The sequence below is a fragment of the Ischnura elegans genome, chromosome 1 (genome assembly GCF_921293095.1).
Source record: "Ischnura elegans chromosome 1, ioIscEleg1.1, whole genome shotgun sequence".
NCBI classification, from domain to species: Eukaryota; Metazoa; Arthropoda; class Insecta; order Odonata; family Coenagrionidae; genus Ischnura; species Ischnura elegans.
Genome location: NC_060246.1, coordinates 51023625 through 51045323, shown reverse-complemented (window position 1 = coordinate 51045323; position 21699 = coordinate 51023625). Strand labels below are relative to the sequence as shown.

General features: G+C 35.0%; 1 protein-coding gene across 3 annotated transcripts in view; it reads left to right on the top strand.

Annotated features, from left to right (window-relative positions):
• The window catches only part of LOC124160121 (glycerol-3-phosphate dehydrogenase [NAD(+)], cytoplasmic), a 44706-nt gene that overhangs the window by 7310 nt on the left and 15697 nt on the right, over positions 1-21699 (top strand). For 2 of the 3 annotated variants that reach the window (XM_046535887.1, XM_046535881.1), the window contains exons 5-8: positions 7488-7600; positions 8253-8483; positions 10151-10257; positions 15352-15444. In XM_046535887.1, the coding sequence (XP_046391843.1) occupies positions 7488-7600; positions 8253-8483; positions 10151-10257; positions 15352-15444 (544 nt within the window). Of the gene's footprint in view, positions 1-7487; positions 7601-8252; positions 8484-10150; positions 10258-15351; positions 15445-15898; positions 16326-21699 lie in introns of those variants that run through there. The other variant, XM_046535875.1, reaches the window with a different exon arrangement.

Sequence of the window (21699 nt, the reverse complement as noted above, 5' to 3'; positions counted from 1 at the left end):
CTTGAGCTAGTTTGATTGCATTTACAGGGTTTGTGTAAGTATGAGGATTTCTTTTATTATTAAAGTGTTCCTTGGTATTTAAAAAAAGGTTCAGCAGGTTTTTGGATGTTATATGTTTTCAGCACTTGTTGAATACTTTCCCAGGAATTATGTTTTCTTGACAATTAATGCACAATGTATTTTTACTTGTTTTTGTGGACCAATTGATGAAAAATCTAAGGTAGCAAAATTTTTTATTTACATTTAAGGTTGTAGGTCATTGTTGAAAAAATATGCATTCAACCTTTATTGTGTCGAAACCAGTATTTACCAGGGCAAATATTTTATGTGATCAATAGAATTGAGGCTTTAATATCAGTCATAGGAGTGGAAGGATGGAAAGGAAGGAATCCTGGAACTAGTTAATTTAAGTAAATGAGACCTGAGGGAATGAGTCCAACTAGAGAACAAAACTCCCTATCAATACTCCAGGGAGAAAACATAGCGGAGGCTGGGTAGTGATTCTCCCAAGATTAGAAGTGAGTTGCTGGTGATGAATGATCTTTGTCTTTGCAGTGACGTAATATGAAAAATACCAAAATGTACGTAGCTATTACATTGTTTTGTGTGCATTTGTAGTCATTTTGTACCCTTTAATTATGATACAACATGACTTTTTTGCCCGGCTCAATTAAAATAACTATGTACTTTTAAATACTATAGGTTCTTGAACACTGAAGAATACATTTCTTATGCTTTACTCACCTATGCCTGATTTTGTCTTAACACATTCAGCGCTGAGCACGTCAATTGACATGTTCCTATCCAAGCTGAGATACGGAGCATGTCAATTGACGTGCTCTGCCGGTTGGGCCAGGAGCCCTTTCTCCCCCTTCGTACGTAACTAATATCCACTTCTGAGTTTTTCAGTCGTGTGTATAGCCTTCAGCAAGTTTCCCTCTTTCGAACTCTACGCGCCGTTTGTAAATAGCAGTGCATATTTGAATGGAAGGTATGGCATGGAAAACTCCCTCTGTTTTTCTTTCTTATTTTATCGGCCGATCTGACGACTTTCATGAAAATCGGGCCTGCATTGAATTTGTTAATAGAAATACCTAAACTTTAGGTCTTGCAAAGTTTAATCTGAGAATGTGATGACCAGCCTCACAGAATCAATCTATTGTACGAATATGATTTTATTTGCTTGATGATGCCAAAGGAAGACTGAAATGTGTACTGCATTCACAAATGTTTGATCAGTGGTGATAGTTGTAGGAGATTAATTAAAATTCTGGATTGTTGTTCTCTCATTGAAAAAATTGAAGTACTGACAACAATAAAATATTTTTGCCAAGTGGAGATGAAAAAGATGATCAATTATCAGTTATCCTTATTTTTCATGTGTGGTTCTTAACCCTTTCATTTATAGAAGCTATTTTTTCATTAAGTTCTTTTCGAAGAATGCGTATGGTAATGAAATACAAGGAGTAAAATGATATGCTACATGGCTCAAAGGTGGGTGATGGAATTTCTCGCCAATGCTCTAAGTTCTGCGTGCTACCTTATGTGATTATAATAAATTGATTATTCCCTTCTGCCAACTGCATTTTTGTCTGTGGTTCACATGAGTATTTCCTATAACTTTGAAAGGACATGTATCACGGGTAGAAAAATTTTGCTAGTAATGTAATTGTATTTTTTGCGACAATAAAGTGCTTTTCCTACCTGTCTTGATGTATAATATGGAAAAAAACTTGATTCTTTATCTATATAAATCATAATCTATTTATTAATAAAATGAAGCTGTTAATCATATAATTTATTTTATTTATAACTCGAGAATAAATGTACTGATTTTAATGATATTTGGTTTTTTGGATTTGCCTCAGCCCCAAATAGCGGAATAATCATTAAAAAATAGTAAAAGTTCATGGAAAAAATTAGTCTTGATCTTAGGTGTTAAAATTTTCCCTTTTTACTCCATAACTTTGCAAATCTAGTTAATACAAAATGCCAACACTCTTTAAAAGGAATTCAATTTCCCATTTGTGTTACAATCGTGATGATGATTAACAAATCACAACATCAATCGTTGAGTGTTTGTGGTCTGAATCTAGAAAATCCATGTTTTTCTCATGGTCAATTGTGTGGCATGTTTATGTGTTGGTAAACAATTTCCTTTATTTGTTTTTGGGTCTGATAACAAAACAAAAGTTTTTGTATATCAGAAGGAGCTTGACTCAAGAGAATAAACCCAAATGATTAGGCTAGACCAGGATACGTTTGCGTAGTGCAATTTTTCTGAACAGAGTTGCTGCACCACAAGTCATGACGTATTAATGCTGCTTTTTAGGGGCTATTCTCACATGATTTTGAGTGTCTGTCAAGCTATGGTCTAGCATGAGAACAGGGCAAGTTTACAAAATGGGCTTGGAACTCAGACCATCTTTTTAGAGTTAAAAACACATAGGCCAACAATTGAACACATGAAATTTTGTCTTCATTAACTGCTTTATAAAACTAAAATGTCTGAAATTTCCTGAGTCAGAAACAAAAATAGAAAATCCTTTGAAAAAAAATCCCTACAAATGTACCCTGGCCTACCCTATGTTGATTGAATGAAGAAAATGTATTTATAACAATCCATTGTAATACTTATTTTTGCAGTTTTGGATTTTTTTCCTTATTTTAGTATATCAAATCAAAAATGATTAAAATCAGTACAGCTGCTCTTGATGTATAAATTGTGTAACTATGTATATGTATTGTTCATTGATTGTTAGGAGGTACAAAGTTTGCCGGATCAGGTAGTACATATTTCATAATTTTAAGTTTTTATATATGTTCCATCATCATCATATAAAAAGGCTTCTCATAGCAAATTCAATTTTAGTATGTACAGTTATTTTCTATGGATTTCATATTTATCATTATCATCATTAATCATTATTAACCCGGCAGTAGTCGCGCCCATTTTCCAAACATAAACGGTCGCGTGGGGTGTCTCTGACACCCCAAAAGATTTTCTTCAATTTCTTTCAAATAGTATATATTATTTAAAAATTTCACATCTCGACGTATCCTTTGTTTATTTAGGAATTGATATACTACATATTTCAAACCATAAATTCAACTTTTATTATTTTTAAGAAAATATTTTTGAATACCCTATTTTCCAGTCGGCAGTCCCAGTTCCTCCGGAAAAATTGCCAACTTTTTTTTTGTTTCAGCCAAAGAACGCAATTGAAATGTTGAGATATAAATACATGGGATATAATTTTATAAACATCAATCACTGTATCTCATCATATTTTCAGCGTCGACCTCTATTTGCCTTACGTAAATACTAATAAATGTACTAAAATAATTTACTTATCGATATTGAATCGATTTCCCAGAATGTATTCTTGAGGAAAAATTTACGATGATATTACGGTCACTAATAACTATTGAAATAATCCTGTTACAAATTATATACAACATTGGAAAGGTAAACTAAGAAATATGTAGTCCTCAACAGAAGTTCAATTTCGCGCTATTGAAAAGTTTTATTGAATCTAAAGAATGTAGAAAGTAAATCATGTAAACTATTTACTTACTTCTAATCACTTCTCAAAATTTTCCGCAAATGTGTACCACGCATTAGTTTCTAACACAGTTCACAGTATATTTTTGTTTTTATATCTGTTGGAAAAAAACACATCTTCCAAATTTTTTTTCTTGTTTTCTCCTCATCCTTTTCTCCGGCTCATTTTACGCATATTCCTCTATTTTTCAAGTCTCTAGAGATCGTGTTCAATATGGATCTATACTGTATGGAAAAGTTAACGATCGAGTTATCTCACGAAGAAAACTTTGCAATTTTGATAGTGAATTGGAATACCGAGGTATAAAAACGCACTGATGTCAGCAGTGTTTGTCAAATGAAATAAAATGGCCATGGATCATCTACTGATGTTTCTGTTTGTATGATGGGTGCTGCCTATTTCGTCTAATGTCGCTAGACCTCCTTCAGTGCAGTTAGAAAAGGTCAATATTTCCGGTTTTCTTTTATTATCTGTTCGTCTTGGATTCATTGACAGAAATAGCTGTATGAATTGTTGGCGAAAGAATTACATTCTTTGACCATTTTACAACGCAGGAAACTAGAGCTTTTTTCTTCCTAAACCAAAATAAGCTGCTATTTTCTTCTTTCTTTTACTTATACGACTTTCAGCGATAAATCTCTTTTATTTTTTGCGCACTGTTCCCGCAACCGTCAAATTATTGCTTAGAATTTCATCTGCTTGCGGAATATTATTGAACCAGTTGTTCAAATTACGTTCCTTCCGTTTCTGTTTACAAAAGAAAAAATTCGCTTTAACTCCTCTTTTGGACTGTTATCTACAAAAAATGGGCCCTCTGGTTGAAACCCTGAGTAGGTACATCTTCAAATACAATCGAATTTGCCGATGCAAACATTTTGATGCTATATTTTGCGGGGTTCGAAGGTAAATATTGCCCATATGAACATCTTATTTGAAAAGGAATCACTTGCTCATCAGCTTTTTCTCATGGCCCAATTCTATAATGTTGCCGTGTACTGCGAGCAAACATCTCAAATACATCTCTACTTTGTGCTAATTTTCCACTTTTCATTTTCTCTACTCTAGCAGTCACGTTATCGAAACGAAAAGATAAAGGGGAAAAGAGAAATATGTTATGGCTCATGGGGGAATAACATATTTCCACTCCTAATCCATTTTGGTTCCAATACAATAACAAATTCTGTTACTCAGTTTTGTTTGCCCTGGCTAAAAGTAAAATTCTATTCAGGAACACTAAGTCTGTCCTGTCTGTTTCACTATCTCTCTTACGAGAATAATTTTCAGTGACTTTTTCTACCTGAATATTAGTGCAATTTACAATTTTCTCTACCATTTTTTCAATGAACATTATACGAAAACAAACCATTCGTGTTTTGAATTTGAATTTATTTTGCTAATAGTATATAATTATAATAATTATACAATAATAAATAATTTATTTTTGCTTCTCAGTAACACTGCTACAATTTTATGTTCTTATGTTTGGTCTTGATCCCTGCGTATTACACGTTGCAACTCCATACGTCCCAACGTACATAAGCTCCCTTCCCTTTTACAAAAGTTCATCATCTCTGCACTGTTGTTCAGTGTAAGTATCGTGTGCAGCTACATGACACCCATCTTCTTTTTCATCAGAATCAATCTTCTTCCCTCAAAGATTCATTCAAAAGACCAAGACTCTTTCTTTTACTCTAGAGGTAGCTGACATCTAGTATGAATTGAAAACGATGAATGTAAGTATTACAAGGCCAACCTTCAATGGTAAATTCACAGAAACATGTAAATAATGATTTTTTTTTATAACTACTGCCCTATCGTTATTGAACGAAGTCTTCAAAAAATCACTTCTAAAAAATCGCATTTTCTATAAAAGTTGACGTCAGAAACAAATAATTCCTCATCCAAATTTTCAATCAAAAGTCAAAGTATATTAGCTTTTTCCTTTTTATAGAAAGACTGCAGGAATCCATAGTGTACTGAATTAACGTGCTGTACGTACTACATGATCATAGGCGCCGACTCCATGGGGCCTGAGGGGGCTCGAGCCCCCTCAATAATTCTTTTGGGGGGGCGGAGCCCCCCCAATAATTCAAGAATTTAATTAAGTGATATTATCATGCAGTGGCGCCGACTCCATGGAGCCTGAAGGGGCCCGAGCCCCCTCAAAAATTCGTTATGGGTGTGAGGAAATAATGTGTCAGGCTTGTAGATTTTCCCCGGAGTGTTCAGATATCGAGATTCGAGTTATCAGTGTTCTAATGTTGATCATATGACTCTTCAAAAATGCTTAAAAAACTTAAAACTCACTACTTATAAAATTTCCCAAGGCAAGATCCCCGGTTAGGGCCCCCCCAATATTTTTTGTAAGTCGGCCTGTACATGATCGATTTTTCGTGGCTCACTTCGAGAAAAATCACTGTAACATTATAAGAAATTACTAACTTTCAATTTGTTTACATAAATTTAGGCAAAAAATATACCAATATAAATATTTATTGATGTAAACGTAAAAAGACAACTTTCATTGCCAGTTTCAGAAAAGTAGCTATCAAATGCGATGAAAATGGATGAAAAATATTCAAGGCGACTTTAAATACTAGACGGCAAAACCGTAACGAGAACGGTCGCGTGGGGTGTCTGGCGCACCCCACTCTGCAGAGCTTTGACAAAAGTAATTTTTCTTAAAAACTTACATTGATTTTATAATAATCTTTTACATGTATCCTCAGAAAGCTTAAAAAATCAGCTAGAGGAGGTTACAGGTCATTGCAATCACAATTGCAAGAAAAAATAGCGCTTATATAAGGCTGGGGTGTCTAGGACACCCCACGCGACCACTGCCGGGTTAAATATTGGGTTTTTCTTGTGTTGAGTGCAGAAAGTGGGAGTCTTAAAATGAGGTTTCTCTTAGATTTTGCCCAAAAGAATGTTTGAACTTCAATGCTCTGAGGTTCAGGTTTTAATTATGTGGTCCATGATTATACATACATTTGTAGTTGATTTCACCTTTCAACTGATGAAGTTGTTTAGAATTCTTGCCTGGAAATTTCTTCTAAATTATGCATTTTGTAAATGGCTTGTAAGTTAGTAAAATATCTGCATAAATGGTGGTGGAATTATCTATATGGGTTGATGAGACTGTCCTTTGACCCTGTCCTTAAGTCTGAAGTCTAAGCTCAATAGTAATAATTCTCAAGGAAAAGGAAGTGTATAGAAAAGATTTTAATATCTTGCCAAGTTATTTTCATGTTCTTTGTTGGCTCATGAATTAGAAACATCACAAATTTTCTTTATGAGGCGAGTTTGCATTAATCTATGCCATTTTATCATGGAGGAAAAGCATGAACAAAGGTGAATAGCTACTTCAGAACAAGTGACTTTGATCTTCTGTTCTTGTTTCTTAGAAATTTATAGAAAGGGTAATTGTGTGTGTTATATTCATAATTATTTTGTTACTTAGCTTGGTAGAGGATGAAGGTGGTCTGATAAGTTCTTGACCTGAAATGCCTATTTGTGCTTCCAAAAACTTTTTAATTTTCATGTAGTTGTATCTTTTCATGCTAATATAATTAATCGGCTGTCTTTGAGTCTATTTTATCTTAGCATTGTTGCTCCAATAGTGCCATAAAATGCCCATGTTAAACAGAAATCATCTACAAAATTGCTGGTAGGGCAAAAAACTTTACAACCAAATTAGATTAGAACAACTTGAAACGTTTCAGTGCTTACTATTAGTGGTGGTAACGCGGTGAAAAAAGTTAACAAGGAAGGAAGTACATACTTAAGTAATGTAGCCATCTATAAGTGAAGCCAGTTACTTTTCAGACTACTCTTATACTATTTTTGTTTGCTAACATTAGTGTAGAAATTAGTTGTACCTAGATATTTGTCTTTTAAAATGCTGATTTTCCATTTACCCAGGCTGCAAGAGTAAGGAGTATGGACCCATATTCAGGGACTTGATTCAGACTAATTATTTCCGTGTTGTAGTTGTTGATGATGTAGATACTGTGGAAGTATGTGGAGCTCTTAAGGTGCGTTTACCAGCTGTCTAAAGGTGTCATAACTGCTATTTATTTACATTTGTTTGGCTCAAGTTTTGTAAGTGTTCTTTGGAAGGGGTAGTTATTTGAATGCATAACATGGACTTGCTTTGGTTAGACACTGGGTGCAAGGCATTTAAATTATTAGGGTGTGATTTATTTTTGAAAGCCAATACATTATTGCATACTATATGGATACCTCCACTGCACAAACGCTCAACAATAGCCCACCAAATCAAATCCGCTCATCTAGTACTGCTTGAGCTACTAGATGACTGGATTTGATTTGGTGGGTGATTGTTAAGCGTTTGAGCAGTGGAGGTTAAGACATAGTTATCATTAATTTTTTGGATGCCTTTATTTTGATAATCATAATTACCTATATTCCAAGGAGATGGTAGTGTGAGTTTTATTAATGTCCACATAGTACTATATCATTTTGAAAGGTCTTCTTTTATATTTTGCAAAAAAAAACAAAAACTACAAATTACGATTAAAAATAATTACTTTATATCACTCTGTTGTCATACACTGAAACACTATATAATGTTTGATTTGAGAGAGTTTGTGAATTGAGTGATCATAATCAAGGTGTCTCTTAGCTATTAAGTGCAAGTTGTTATTGATCCTAAATGAATTTCAGAATATTGTTGCTTGTGGTGCTGGTTTTGTGGATGGCTTGGGCCTTGGAGATAATTCAAAGGCAGCTGTAATTCGCCTAGGTCTTATGGAGATGATAAAATTCGCTGAGATTTTCTATCCTGGATCAAAATTGTCCACATTTTTTGAGAGCTGTGGGGTAGCAGATTTGGTCACCACTTGCTATGGAGGACGAAATCGCAAAGTATCTGAAGCATTTGTAAAAAGTAACAAGGTAAATTTTCTAATACTATTTAACAATGCAATCTACATTAGTGTATAATCAATAAAAGTCTCGTCAGATATAGTAATGATAAATATTAAATATCTAAAAGCAAAAGTAGGCCATTTCCACCTTTTTATTGTGCTATTGATGTTTGTTTTGCATTTATGAAAGAAATTGGTCACTTAAATGAATTCTGATTTGAAATGATGCTTTACTGTGTTTGAATTATGAAATTCCACTTATTTGGCAAAGTTGATTAAATTTAGGTAGAGAAAATATTGATTTTCCTGGAAAAAGAGTTCATATTCAAATAAATTTTCACATTATACTTTCTGTGGTCTTGATATGCACTTGGAAGTTTATTTTGTACATTAGGGTTCCATTTGGCATTTTATCATAGTTATCAATTTTTAAGTACTAAAAGTAATAATAACAGTGTTATCTAGAGCTTATATTTATTCAAGCACTGTGTATTTGCTTTAAACTTGTGTGTTTATATTTAAAGTTGCTCCTAAAATAGCTAACTTCAATGCTATGCTGAAATATCCAGCTACGATGTCGGTGGCTAACCAATCTCTTAGACAGTATGTGTCCTTAATGTCTACACCTCCATGCTGGTGATAATGTAATGATTTTTATAAGAATAGTGAACATGATCACAATCTACGTCCAGCAATGATTGCCTCTCGAGCAACTTTTGTTGAATGAGACTGTGTGGTGCAGTACTTGACTGTTAGTTTCCACCACCAATTATTAATTTAATGTATCTTAGCTATCCTAGTATATCTTGAATTCATGATCACTTTGCCATGTATTGTCCATCACTGACCCATGAACCCTCCAACAACCATTCACGTGCTTGTTTCTTGGAACGATCCAAATATGAATTTCGTGAGACACAGTGTTTCGTGAAATTCATATTTCTTTGCATCCGTTTGCTTCACAGTGTGTGTTGCATAAACAAAAGTAATTTTTAAGTACATAAATACCTACTTTCTGCAACTTATTTTATTAAACCATAAAAAAAATCTCTAATTTGGTTACCATGGCAGCAGTTTCCCTGGATGAACCAGTAGATGTAATGGTTAAACACTCAAAAGAATTCAGCAAAGTGGAAAATATTGTTTCCGGAGATTTATCTACAATGTTATTGATACCTTTGCATATGCATACGAAAATAGCTCTCCATCTTTCAAATGGAAAGGATTAGGAAAGAAAAAGGAAAGTAAGATTGACTGTGGAAACCTTTGGACGTAATGAGTGCTTGATACAGTGAGTGAGTTTCCAGCCATTCAGAGCACTCATTTACCTAGCTTTAAATCCACTAAATTCTTATTCATATCGCAAAAATTCCATGCTAAATGGAAGCTAATATTGGAAGTGGAATTTATTGAGAATCATGGAATTAAAAGCAGCCATTTGAAAATTAATTAATTAATTCATGTAGCTTGTCAAGCTATACATATTTGATGCCACAGTGAAAAAATTACTATGGTGATAATGAGAGGTGAAATGCTGTTAAATGGTTTGAGTCTTTCCTTATTTTCTGGGTGGATGAAGTTTTGACAAAATTTTAATGATTGAAAGCCATTATATTTGTTATTACCTTATATGTTTATTGAATGAAATTTTAGTGAAGTATTACTTAATTTGGTATAATTTTGATTTCTTTGTAGACTATTGAAGAATTAGAAAAGGAAATGTTAAATGGGCAAAAACTTCAAGGCCCTGTTACAGCAGAAGAAGTAAATTTTATGCTCCGATCAAAGGGTATGGAGGACAGGTAAATATTCTTCATTTCCTTTTAGGTGTTAAGTTTGTTGACAAAGATTTGTTAGTAATAATATATAATTTAATTTGTCTGAAGATCTTTCAATGGAAGATAAAAGATGAGTTATGACAAAATACAATAGATCAACAAATGATTGAATGGTCAACAAAAGAAAAATAAGAGTATTAATGGTTAAATGGAACAATGAAATAGGTGCATATTCATGCACAGAATAATATATTTGGAAGGAGAATTTTTTACTTCCTTTTAAATGATACCATGGAATAATTTGCTTTCTAATGACTAGAGAGCTTATTGTACATTCTGAGGCCCAATTCAAGTGGGCCTAACTTTGATCTAATCAAATGATAATGTAGATTATTCCTACTTCTGATTTAGTTATTTTGAAAGTCGGAATTTGTGTATTAGCACAAATCTAACAAGGGGAGACCACGAAACTTGCTCCGCCTTTTTCAATGCCGTATTTTTTATGGCCTTCGGAATGATGAACACATCCCTGAACTAGTAGTGGTTCCGTTGAATGGGCTTTAGTTTGGCTGTAATTAATTAATTTTCATGCGGTACTTTTCACAAGCCACGTATAGTTCCATGATATCGCATCACTCAGCAGGCGAGTCAGGTGGGGTAGTGGAAGCGTTTACGGCTACCACCCAGGGGACCTGGGTTCGGGGCTTCGTGATGGCTGTATATTTTGTTGTCTTCATTGTGATCATACGGCTTCAACTTTTTCATTAATTTTAATTCCGACAAGCATAGACATGAGACTATTTTTTTATCACCATAATGGCGTCTAGGTATTTAAGCAGTGTCATTTCAAACACGGAGATACGACGACTACACCTTCTACTCTCCTCAAAAACATACCGAAAGATTAACGGGGGGCTAAAACAGTGGCTTTTTTTTTTTCGAAGAAATGACATTTGTTGGTGGGCATCTTGTTATTATATTGGAAGGGCTACGGAAGATTTTGGGAAGCGGCGAGCACAAGACACATTTGGTGTAATTGTTGCTTTTAACCCTCTCAATTTGTTAGGTGATTAGGCAGAAGAGTAGTATTTTTTTCGCTCTTTCAGATGTATATAATAGAGTGCAACCTCGATAAAACGAGACCCAACGGTGCTCAAATAAACACTTTGTTATAGCCAATTGTCACTTTACCGGAGGTGGAGCAAATAATAGCCAATATACAGTGGAACCCCGATTTATCGTTCCCACATTCATCGTTTTCCTGCATTCATTGTTCGCCGCTCCTGGTCCCAAATTAAATTCCATAAAGACAATGTAATTTTTCCCGCATCTATCGTTCCCCGAAGTATCGTTTTCCCGCATTGATCGTTCGAAGATAACGGTCCCGTCGAATAATTTTCCCGCATTCATCGTTTGATAAAAATGAGACGAAGTGTTTACAACGTATTATTTATGGCTATAACAACAGACACATAGTTTGAATCTTCCCCAGGAGATTGAAATGCGATAGGGAGAAGCAGAGTGCCGTAGGATAGTTACATTAGCGCATTTCCCGAGATCTGGTATCCCCCGCCATTCAGCACTCGCCTCCCCCCGGTTGAAGCTTTCTTCTTCTCCGAAATAAAAAAAGGTCCCAGCTCGAGCAGGGATCGTATTACGACGACCTTAGCTTCGAAAGAAAATATCAAGTTACTCGAGAACAAAAGAAACCTTTTTCACGCCTCCCCCTTTCTCGACCGCTGACTTTTTTTTAGCTGACTCGCTTCAAAGATCCCCACCTCTGGAGGTCAACTGCTGCATGAATCACCGATTAGCCCAAAAGGTGTGTAAAAATGAATTTCGGCAATTGGTATTATACTTATATTAGATTGAGATATTAGTGATGTGCACGTAATTCAAAAAAGAATGATACCAAACACAATGTATTTCTAACGTTATTTAACCATTTTAAGCAAGGAAATAGTTGGAATAATACGATGGTGATTTCTGGCGAATATCGATATCCTCGCAGCTGATAGTGAGCTTCACGGCAGTTGATGCGGATTTTTTTCGATTCAGTCTGGTTAAAATTTACGAATTATGCTACAAGTCTCACTTGTCTGAGGTGCTAACGAAGCGACATCTTCTCAGATATTTTGTTTCTCCCTACTAGCAATCTGAATTCATCTGCTCATCTAGAGCTACGCTACTTATTGTTAGAAATGAATGGGTAAGTTGTCTTCTCTATAGGATAAAAAATTTCATTGCGCAGTCATATGGTCATGCTTCACCCTCTGCAGTAAGCTCTGCTTACGCCGTACGCGATAACATTAGTGCCGAACTTCACCTCGTACGAGTGGTTCTGTACTTTCCGGGGTGGGTTGACTTAAAACCAGTGAGTTTTTTCCGTGTGGGTTCAATTGAGTCCGGTTTCATTTTTATTAGTTTTGTTCTCATTCGTCTTCGGACCATGGCCCTTCCGAAGACACAAGTGAGAACTTTAAAAGATGGACTGAAAATAATTCAAGATGAAGAAAAGAATCCGGGCTAGAAATGCGTGAATATTGCAGCACGTATGTCCGCTAGCAGGGGTGGGGGTAGAGCGAGATCCCTGGTGAAAACAAGAAGTGGGATGAAGGCGAGGATCAGGTGGGCGTGCCGCTGACGATTAACGCCACATTGCCTCAATCATATTAAAAATTTAATTGCTAGAAAGGAACATTTCAAATAATAAACTATTTTTGGCCTTCTTGATCCATCTCATAACCAATATTGCGTCGGCGAAATCAGTTGTTTGAGGCATAACACGCACATTTTTCTCGTAAATACGTGTACTTGAAATGGCATTTGATGGATAAGAATTTTTACATCAGACAGAAATGCATAATAGCAGTGAAAATTCCGAGTGGAGTGCAAACATTTTTTAGCAAGGCGGCTTGTTCCTTTAGGATATTAGAAAGAGAGATAAGTCGAATCAACAAAATGACCTAAGTGTTTCGATAAAGTAATAATATTCCTGTAATCAGCTAAAATCTCGTTTGAATCCATTATTGAATATCATAATTAGCAAAAATCCAGCGGATCCTGGGACATAGGCAACCCGGACAAACATTCCCGCATCGACCGTTTTCCCGCATTCATCGTTTTTTGTCATCCATCCCCCTGAAAAACGACAGATCGAGGTTCCACTGTACCTATTGCGAACAGTATAGAGGAACAGGAGTGGTGTGGCGACAGAGAAATTTCTATCCAATAAACGTAAGCATAAATCCAGATGAAAGGCAATGTTTTTTGCATCACTAAATTTCCTTACTTAAACAACAACTAACTCTTTAAACAATTTATAAGCGCCGTACTGCATAAAAATCATGCGAAGCATTGCTTTGTCAATCATTATGCCAATGCACAATGCCATTTTTATATGTACTTAATTAGAGCATTTACGTGATCTTTCTATTATTTTCGTATATTCCACTGAAAATAAAAAAAAAAACTGATAAAACTGTATCGCGATCATTTAATGCCTCAAATGCTTCCATTGGTGTATTTTTATTGTTCCTGTACGTTAAGCGGCAGTTAAGTGAAATAACGTATTGCATTTGTTTCTGCAGACAAAATCTGTGGAAGGTTGTATAACAATCCTGCCTCGTAAGACTTTTTCTATCATATAATGTTATGTCTTGATTATCTACGTTAAAAAGTTTAAGTCAAAGTAAAAGTTAAAGAGAACCTCAGTGCCACGGGACAGTAACTATTTAGCACAATTCCAAAAATCTGCTACCCCCTACTCCGAGGCTTTCCTCCTCTCCAAAATCAAACAAAAGGCCTCAGCTCGCACAGAGTTCCAATTATGAAGACCGTGAATGAAAGTCTTCAAAATAAAATATCAAGTTACAGGAGAACAACTGTTCCACCCTTCCTTCTTTCTCCCCTACTGACCTTTTTCTGCCTACCTACTTCGAAGATCCCCATTTCTGGAGGTCAACTGCTGCATGAATCATCTATTAGCCCAAGTTGTCTAACAATGACTTTCGGCAATTGATTGTACACCTCTATTGGATTGAAATATTAGTAATGTGTGCGTAATTTAAAAAAGAAACCAAACCAAACACGACCTATATCTGACTTTATTTAAGCATTTTAAGCAAGGAAATAAATGTCAAAGTACGACGTAGACTTAGAATTCTGGTGAAACTCGATATCCTCGCAGCTGAGCTTCTCGGAAGTTGATGCGGTATTTTTTCCGAAAACATATACATATCAAGTTACAATTTATGAGCTATGCTATAAATCTCTATTGTCTCAGTCACAGGCAAAGGGATATTTTCTCAGGATATATGGTTTCTCCCTGCTAGCAATTCGAATTCATCTGCTAGAACTTCCAAAGATGGACTGAAATTAATTGAAGAAAATCTAGTGGAGAAGCACGTGTATTTAGCAAAATGCCTCGGATTGTCCACTAGCACTTGACAGCAGGAGTAGGGGTAAAGCGAGCTAGCTGTTGAAAATAAGAAGTTGGATGAAGTCGAGTATCAGATGGGCATGCTGCTGAAATGTCGTTTGGTAGACAAGAAAGTAGTGTTAATGCTGAGACAGCATGCAATCATTTTTTCGCGAGGTGGTGTGTCCCCTTAGAATATTTGAAAGAGATGTTAGTTGAATCAACTATATGCCCAAATTGTTTCCATAAAATCAAAATATTTCATTAATCAGCAAAATTCCTGTTTGAATCCTATAAAGGAAATCACAAAGACTCACCAAAATCTTTTGTTTCCTGCTGCATTGGCAACGTAGTCAAACATTCCCGCATTCATCGTTTTTTTCGTCCATCCTCTTGAAAAACGGTAAATCAAGGTTCCACTATATACCTTTTTATTTATACATTAATTAAGTGAAATAGAAGAAGAAACGTACTTTTAATATGTTTTGCACAATTCTAGTATTCGAGGTATTCGAATATTCGAGTAATGATTTGTTAGTGTTTTTTTTGTTAATTTGTCTTTGACTTGGATATCATGTATAATTTCATTTCATTTATAGTATTAGTGAGAGGAAGTGAGCCTGGGAATGTTAAATTTTCATTCTAAAAAGATAACTCTTGTTATTTGATGTCTGAGATGCTGTCTGTTTTACACACAGGTTCCCCCTCTTTACTGCCATTCATAAGATATGCACAGGAGTCCTAAAGGCAACAGACTTGGTGGAATGTGTGCGCCAGCATCCTGAGCACATGTGAGTAATAAGCTGGAGGACTGGTGTCAAGATGTGACTGCCATGCACAACCACTCCCATTCCCCTTTCTTTTCCCTTCCAATTCATCCAGAGCCCATCATCCAGAAGCTGCTCCTCAGGGGAGCCTTTGATCCTATGCCCTGGGAGCTCCCCATTTCTTTATTTTGGCAGCATTTTTATTGCAGATTATCAGTACTGTACTTGCTCTGTACTTGATCATTCCAAGTGTAATGTTTTGTATTTTTGTATCCTTTGAAGGCTTGTTAAAAGGTATTAAGGGTAAATTCCTGGATCATGCATTTATAGCATCCTTGTGGTGCTCTCTCTTTTATAATGTAGAAAAATTTATTTTTTTGATTTGTATTTTTGTTTCATTCAATGCAATATTTTGAAATTTTATTGCTATATTGTGTTTGCTATTTGGTGCTTTTTATTTGAATCAACTTGCCAATAGTGGTTCGGACAGGAATCTGCCCTCAACCAATGGTTGCTGTAGCCAATGTCGGGAGATATGCAACCATTTTGCACGTGGTATTAGGAGTGCATTGTGATTCCAGAGGTGGCCTGACCAATCACCCTTAACCCTGTCTTCCAGTGCCATTTTTTATTTGGTATACAATTTTGGATTGACCGAATCATGGTCCTCATTGAAATAACTCTTGGAATAATTCCCATGTGCAGCAGCCATGGTACTCATTACAGTTGTCTCAGTGATGAGTGACTATGGCCTCTAGTCCTGTACACAAATAGCATGATGCACATAAAGGACAGATTGGGGATTTAGTTGATGGCTGTGCGTAGATGCTTTGTTTTAGACCTCAAATGTTTCAGTGTTTATAACTGTGGTATCTGAATGAATACCAATAAATGAGTTGAACTAACACATTTTTTTATTTGATCACGTTTGTTTTCCTTTTTTTTCAATTAGTCTGCATGAAATAGTATTCTCAAATATTATATTATTGCATATGTTTTAAGATTTATCTGTGCAATGCCATTTTTTGCTTTGTTGAAATTTTTCTAACCCCTTGCCTATTACAATTGAAATTTATATTGTAAAACAATGTTTGCATTTATGTTATTGGTAATATGTAGGTGAAAATTGGTGTGCTCATATTTGTTGCATAATATTGGGGGTGTTTGTTGTAATTTAAGCTTTCAAATAAAATGTCACACTTTTTGCACTTGCATTAATAATGTTCAAAAGTGCTCTAACTTGCTTTTAAAATTCACCTCCTGAGATTAGGTTTTTATAAAGAGTAAAGATTTATGTGTTATTGATTTTTTATCGATTATTTTAAAATCTATGTGCCATTACCTCAGGAAATTCTGAAGACACTAAAATATTGCTTCAACTTTGTTTTCATTTGTGGGGCGTATTTATTTTCTGATGGAATATATTAGCATTTTATACTGTTCTTTATTAAATATTTTATTTTTCTTAATCATTAGGGTTATTGGTGGGGGAAATTGGTTCTTCTTGATAATCTTTTTCTTTATTCCGATTTCACTATAGCTTGAAGTTACTAGTTTTTGCTCCAGGCTAGATTGCTTTATTTTTTGTCTCATTGTGTATGGTTAATGCCGCATTAATTTGATTTTTAGCACTCTCAGATTAAAAGTTTTGCTATATTGTTATTTATTTTTCATAACTGGAAAATAAGGAATCACAAATTGATAGTTTTGGCCAGTAATTAGTAATTTTTGATGTTTCAAGTCCTTTTGTCTGCTGCATGGAATTTTATCTGCTGTTAGTCCTGTTGCAATCATGTGTCACTTGCTAGTATAAGTAATTGAACGTGTAATTCCATGTCAGATTAGTCAATTTACATAAAATACTCGGATTTGAATCAAAATAGGTGTTGAGAACACCCCTAACAATTGGAGTGTGAATGTCTTTTTATCAGAAGAGTAATGTAGGAGTTATTAGCTTGACAGCATTATTTTTTTTTATTAAAAATGACAAAATAGAGTTCATACCATTTCTAAATTGCAATTTTCCTTTTAATTAAGATATATACACAATTCAAACTTTATTGCAGAGCTTGTAAATTAAACTCTTACTTAACCTTCTTTTGACTGAATAAAGCTTCATGGCCATTAACTGTGACTGTGACACAATCAGTCGCTAAGGGTCTACCTCTTTTTGGCTTTTGATTACCTTCCATGTACACTGATTTTGCATGCTTGCCATCTCTCTCATAGCTTTGATATTCCTGCTGTAAAATTTCAAGGATGATTCCCAAAACTTGCTTACCTGGCATTGAAAACCCACCTTTTGCTGCTTTCTTCAGCAAATTCTGCAGTTTTGCAAAGTCTTCTGGAATGAGAATCTGAAGAGTTTTGGTACAATCAGTAAGCTATTTGACTATGGTACCATTTGACAGCCCTTCACAAATTGTCAAGAATATTTCATGACATAATTTCAGTCTCTAATATCTCCTAAAGAGGCATCATATACAATGGACGAAGCAATGATATTCTTCTTTGCCTGCTTTCAAATTTCTTACTTCACATCAGAGAGTGACTCCTCTTTGTAACCAATGATAGTCTTCCATGTATCGCATACAGGTAACTCTGCCCGCACTTTTAGCGACCATAGGAAATGATTTGAGTTTAAGACTAAGACCTTTGTCATTTTGTCTTGATGTTACATCATTGTGATCATGTTGGCTAATACTAACATACAATTAAATTTGTAGCCCTTCATATGTGCTTGTGATACCCTGGGCCCATAACTTATAAGCTGAGGTTAAATATGATGAAGGCTGCTAAGGAACTGGTAACTGCTGTTACTGAATGGTGGTCTCAAAATGGCACCATGTACACTCAAATATCATGTTGTGAAGTAAACATCTATACATGCTGAAGCTGCCAGTATATCAGAGAGTGGAACTCATATTTTTGATACTGCTCATACCAGTACGGTAAAAATCCTGCTAATATTAATATTCCATTAAATACATACGTACTTTGAATTGGTGAGAAACATGTTAAAGTAGCATGGAAAGAAGAGTGAGTATTTTGGCTCGATATCTAAGTGGCCACCTTGATTTTTATTGAAGGAGCATCTTTCAAGCTTTTTCTGGCTGAATGTGACACAGAATGAAAGAGTGTCATGTATCTGACTGTGTAAGGAGGTTCCCACCATGATCGAGATGTGGAGGCTTTCATGGGTATGCCCTTTTGGCCCTAAGTGCTTTCCTGCTATCTAATATTTCTGATCCAAAGGTCATCAGGTTCCACTGGAAGTAAGATCTTTGAATATAAATCATGGTATAAATCCAGTTTTCCAGGCTGTGAATTGTGATGACTACTAGTAAAATTCCAGATCTCGATTTTTGTGTTGAGCTTTTTTTTCATGGTCATTGAGGATGTAGATCTATTTTCCAAATCCTATAGAAGCTACATTGCCAGTTTGTGGACAAAGCTGGAAATTTATAATAAATTATATGTGCATATATTTCAGTGAGTGCATTATCTAGAGCACAATTCATTAATGTGTTGTCCACTATGGTTTGTGTACTTTCTTACACGGCCAAAATTGCTCTATTTATTTTCATGCCATAAATTACATCTTAGCGGTGATCTATCTTTAGGAGGTTTGTGCTATTTCTTCAACGAACTATCTACATAGTTTTCTTTGTGCTAGGAGGGAAATTTGAAAAGAGCTGATAAGTGGTTAGTTACCAAAATTACTGAATATATATGAGTATTACTTCTGCCAGTTAGTTAGGAAGGTTGGGTGATGTATTGCAATACCACATACACTAAGGAATCCTAGATTTTTTCTCGTATGCCAAGTAATGCTCGATTCTTTAAATCAAATATTATGCTTTCAATATTTTAGGGCAGTCAACAATGAACTTATTGATTTTGGAATTTTTTTCTACTAAAGCAATTCCTTTATTTTTGATGTCAGTGATCAATTTTCGGCTAATGAATAAATTGCCAAAACATTAATGCCAACTAGGGAGTGGACCCTTGCATACTTAGGAGCATGTGTATTGTTCTGGATAATGTTAAAAAGGTCAACTGATGGAATATTTGAGCCATTGAAACCTCAAATTCTATAACTGTACGAATACTGAAGTAAAAAAAAATTGTGTAAGTTAAATTAATCAATGACCTATTGATTTAATATTTCTAAAGAAATTGGCAGTGAATTCAACGTAATAAATAAGAACAGAGTTAGGAAGAGATGTGATAATCGTGTCCTTGTTTACAGCTTCATGCCCAGTAAGTCTTATATAACCCTCCTTGTACTTACATTTCTGATGATTTTCTGGATATCAGAAATCATTATGAACATCATCAAACCAGTGATTTTATTACATGACAAGTTTAAGAGCTAAATGTATTCAAAAGTAACACTTGATCTACAAACAGTAATTTTTTGTCCAGTTAGAAAATTGTGTTCTCTCTCCCTTTTCCAATTTTTTGTCGTATGATGGTGTATTTTAGGTGATTGTATTTTGGGATAGCTATGATGGCTAAACTATTAGTTTCTGAATGATTATTAGAAATATTTAGGTACCTGAAACTGGATGGGACGATTTTGTCCTATTTAGGAATGGTTTACTGTATATTGATATTTTGTTCTGTTTTTGCTCATTTCTCATATTCTAATTTTTAAATATCATCCTTGTTTTAAGTTTTTACCAAATAGTTGTTTAAATTTTTATTGCTCAATTAACTGTAATCAGTGGTGGATCCAGGATAGGGACAAGGGGGGGCTATGTGGGGTTAAAAATTCCAGCAGTAGTGGGGGCGGAAAAAATTACCATTCTATCTAGTGTACATTGGATACCCAAGGGGTGGCTATAGCCCCCTTAGCCTCCCCTAGATCTGCTGCTGACTGTAATAAAACTACAGTTCATGCTTTCAATTACTAAAAATTCTATTTTTTGTCAAAATATCAGAGAATCTGAGCATTTCTTTGTAGAAACAAGCCTTCTGCCTGAAATTTGCTACTGATTTAGTGGTCTTTAGACAGTCTGATTACCAGGAATAAAACAAATTGGAGGTGCAGAAAACACTTCAGTGCTGTGCTCCCAATCACAATTTTTAGTTAGGGGAATATACTTGCAACCTTGTAGTACAGATCTGTCACCTGAAAGAAGGGTAAGTTATTTAAATTATATTATGAGTTCCTAAGTGAAAGTTGGGAAGGTGCATTATTGCTGCTAACTAATAAAATAGAGAGCACAGTGGTGACCCCTGACTTCTTAGAGAAAAGAAACCATGAGATTAATGTGATGCATATTGAAAGTGTCCCCACCTGATTCATTTATTCTGTCTTGTTCAGACTCAGCACTGTAGTATATTATTTATCACGACACTTAAAGGACCATAATGATATGATGCTATTATCCCGAAGGTCATAATTCCAAGAACTTGTCTTAATTAACTTCACAGCCTATTAAAGCCGTCCCTATGGGATCATTAGCTTCTGTTCTTCAAGCACTTCTGATCAGGAGAAACCTTGTGCATTTGGAAAGGTTTATTTGCCTCAACCATTCAAAGAGCTTGATAGTAGTTTTTAAAATGCATATTGGAATGTGTGCAAAATAATTGAGATGGATGTTCCATGGTCACAAAAATGGTGAATGGCATTTCATTTTTATTGATGTTTTGTCATCACGTTTCAGGGAGACTGATGAAGGAAGTCTGAGGGGATATCAAAAAGCATAGCGCATGAAAGTAGATATTGGAAATGAGGGTTATTTTCAATGGGTGGCTCAGGCCTCCTAAGTGCCAGTCCATAAACATCATTAATTAATAGACTGTTTTTCTCCTGAGAGTGTAGATATCATTCCTTCATTAAATATGAATGTTTTTATTTTTCCATATTTTATTTATCAAGATTGTTATTATATACAAGTCTAGTGACACCTTATGAACAATATCTGTTGTAAGGACGATATTCTGTGCCTACACTTATGCATTGACAAAATGATTACCTGAATTTTTGCAACATCCAGGATAATCAACTCACGTCAGCGGGGAAAATACTTCTGTAATGTAACAGCCATTCTGTAAAGTAATAGCCATCGATGGTTATTTATAAATGTATGAGTGGTTTCTAAAAAATCATATTTTGTTACTGAGCAAGGCAGAGTAAATGTTAGGAAAAATAATGTACGAATTGTCATAGCCATGCTTGTACCATGACTTTTCTCTGATTGGTTTGGAAACTGCTGGGTTCTCTCTCCATCAGTATTGTAATGATCTCATCAAGTATAACTTACTTAA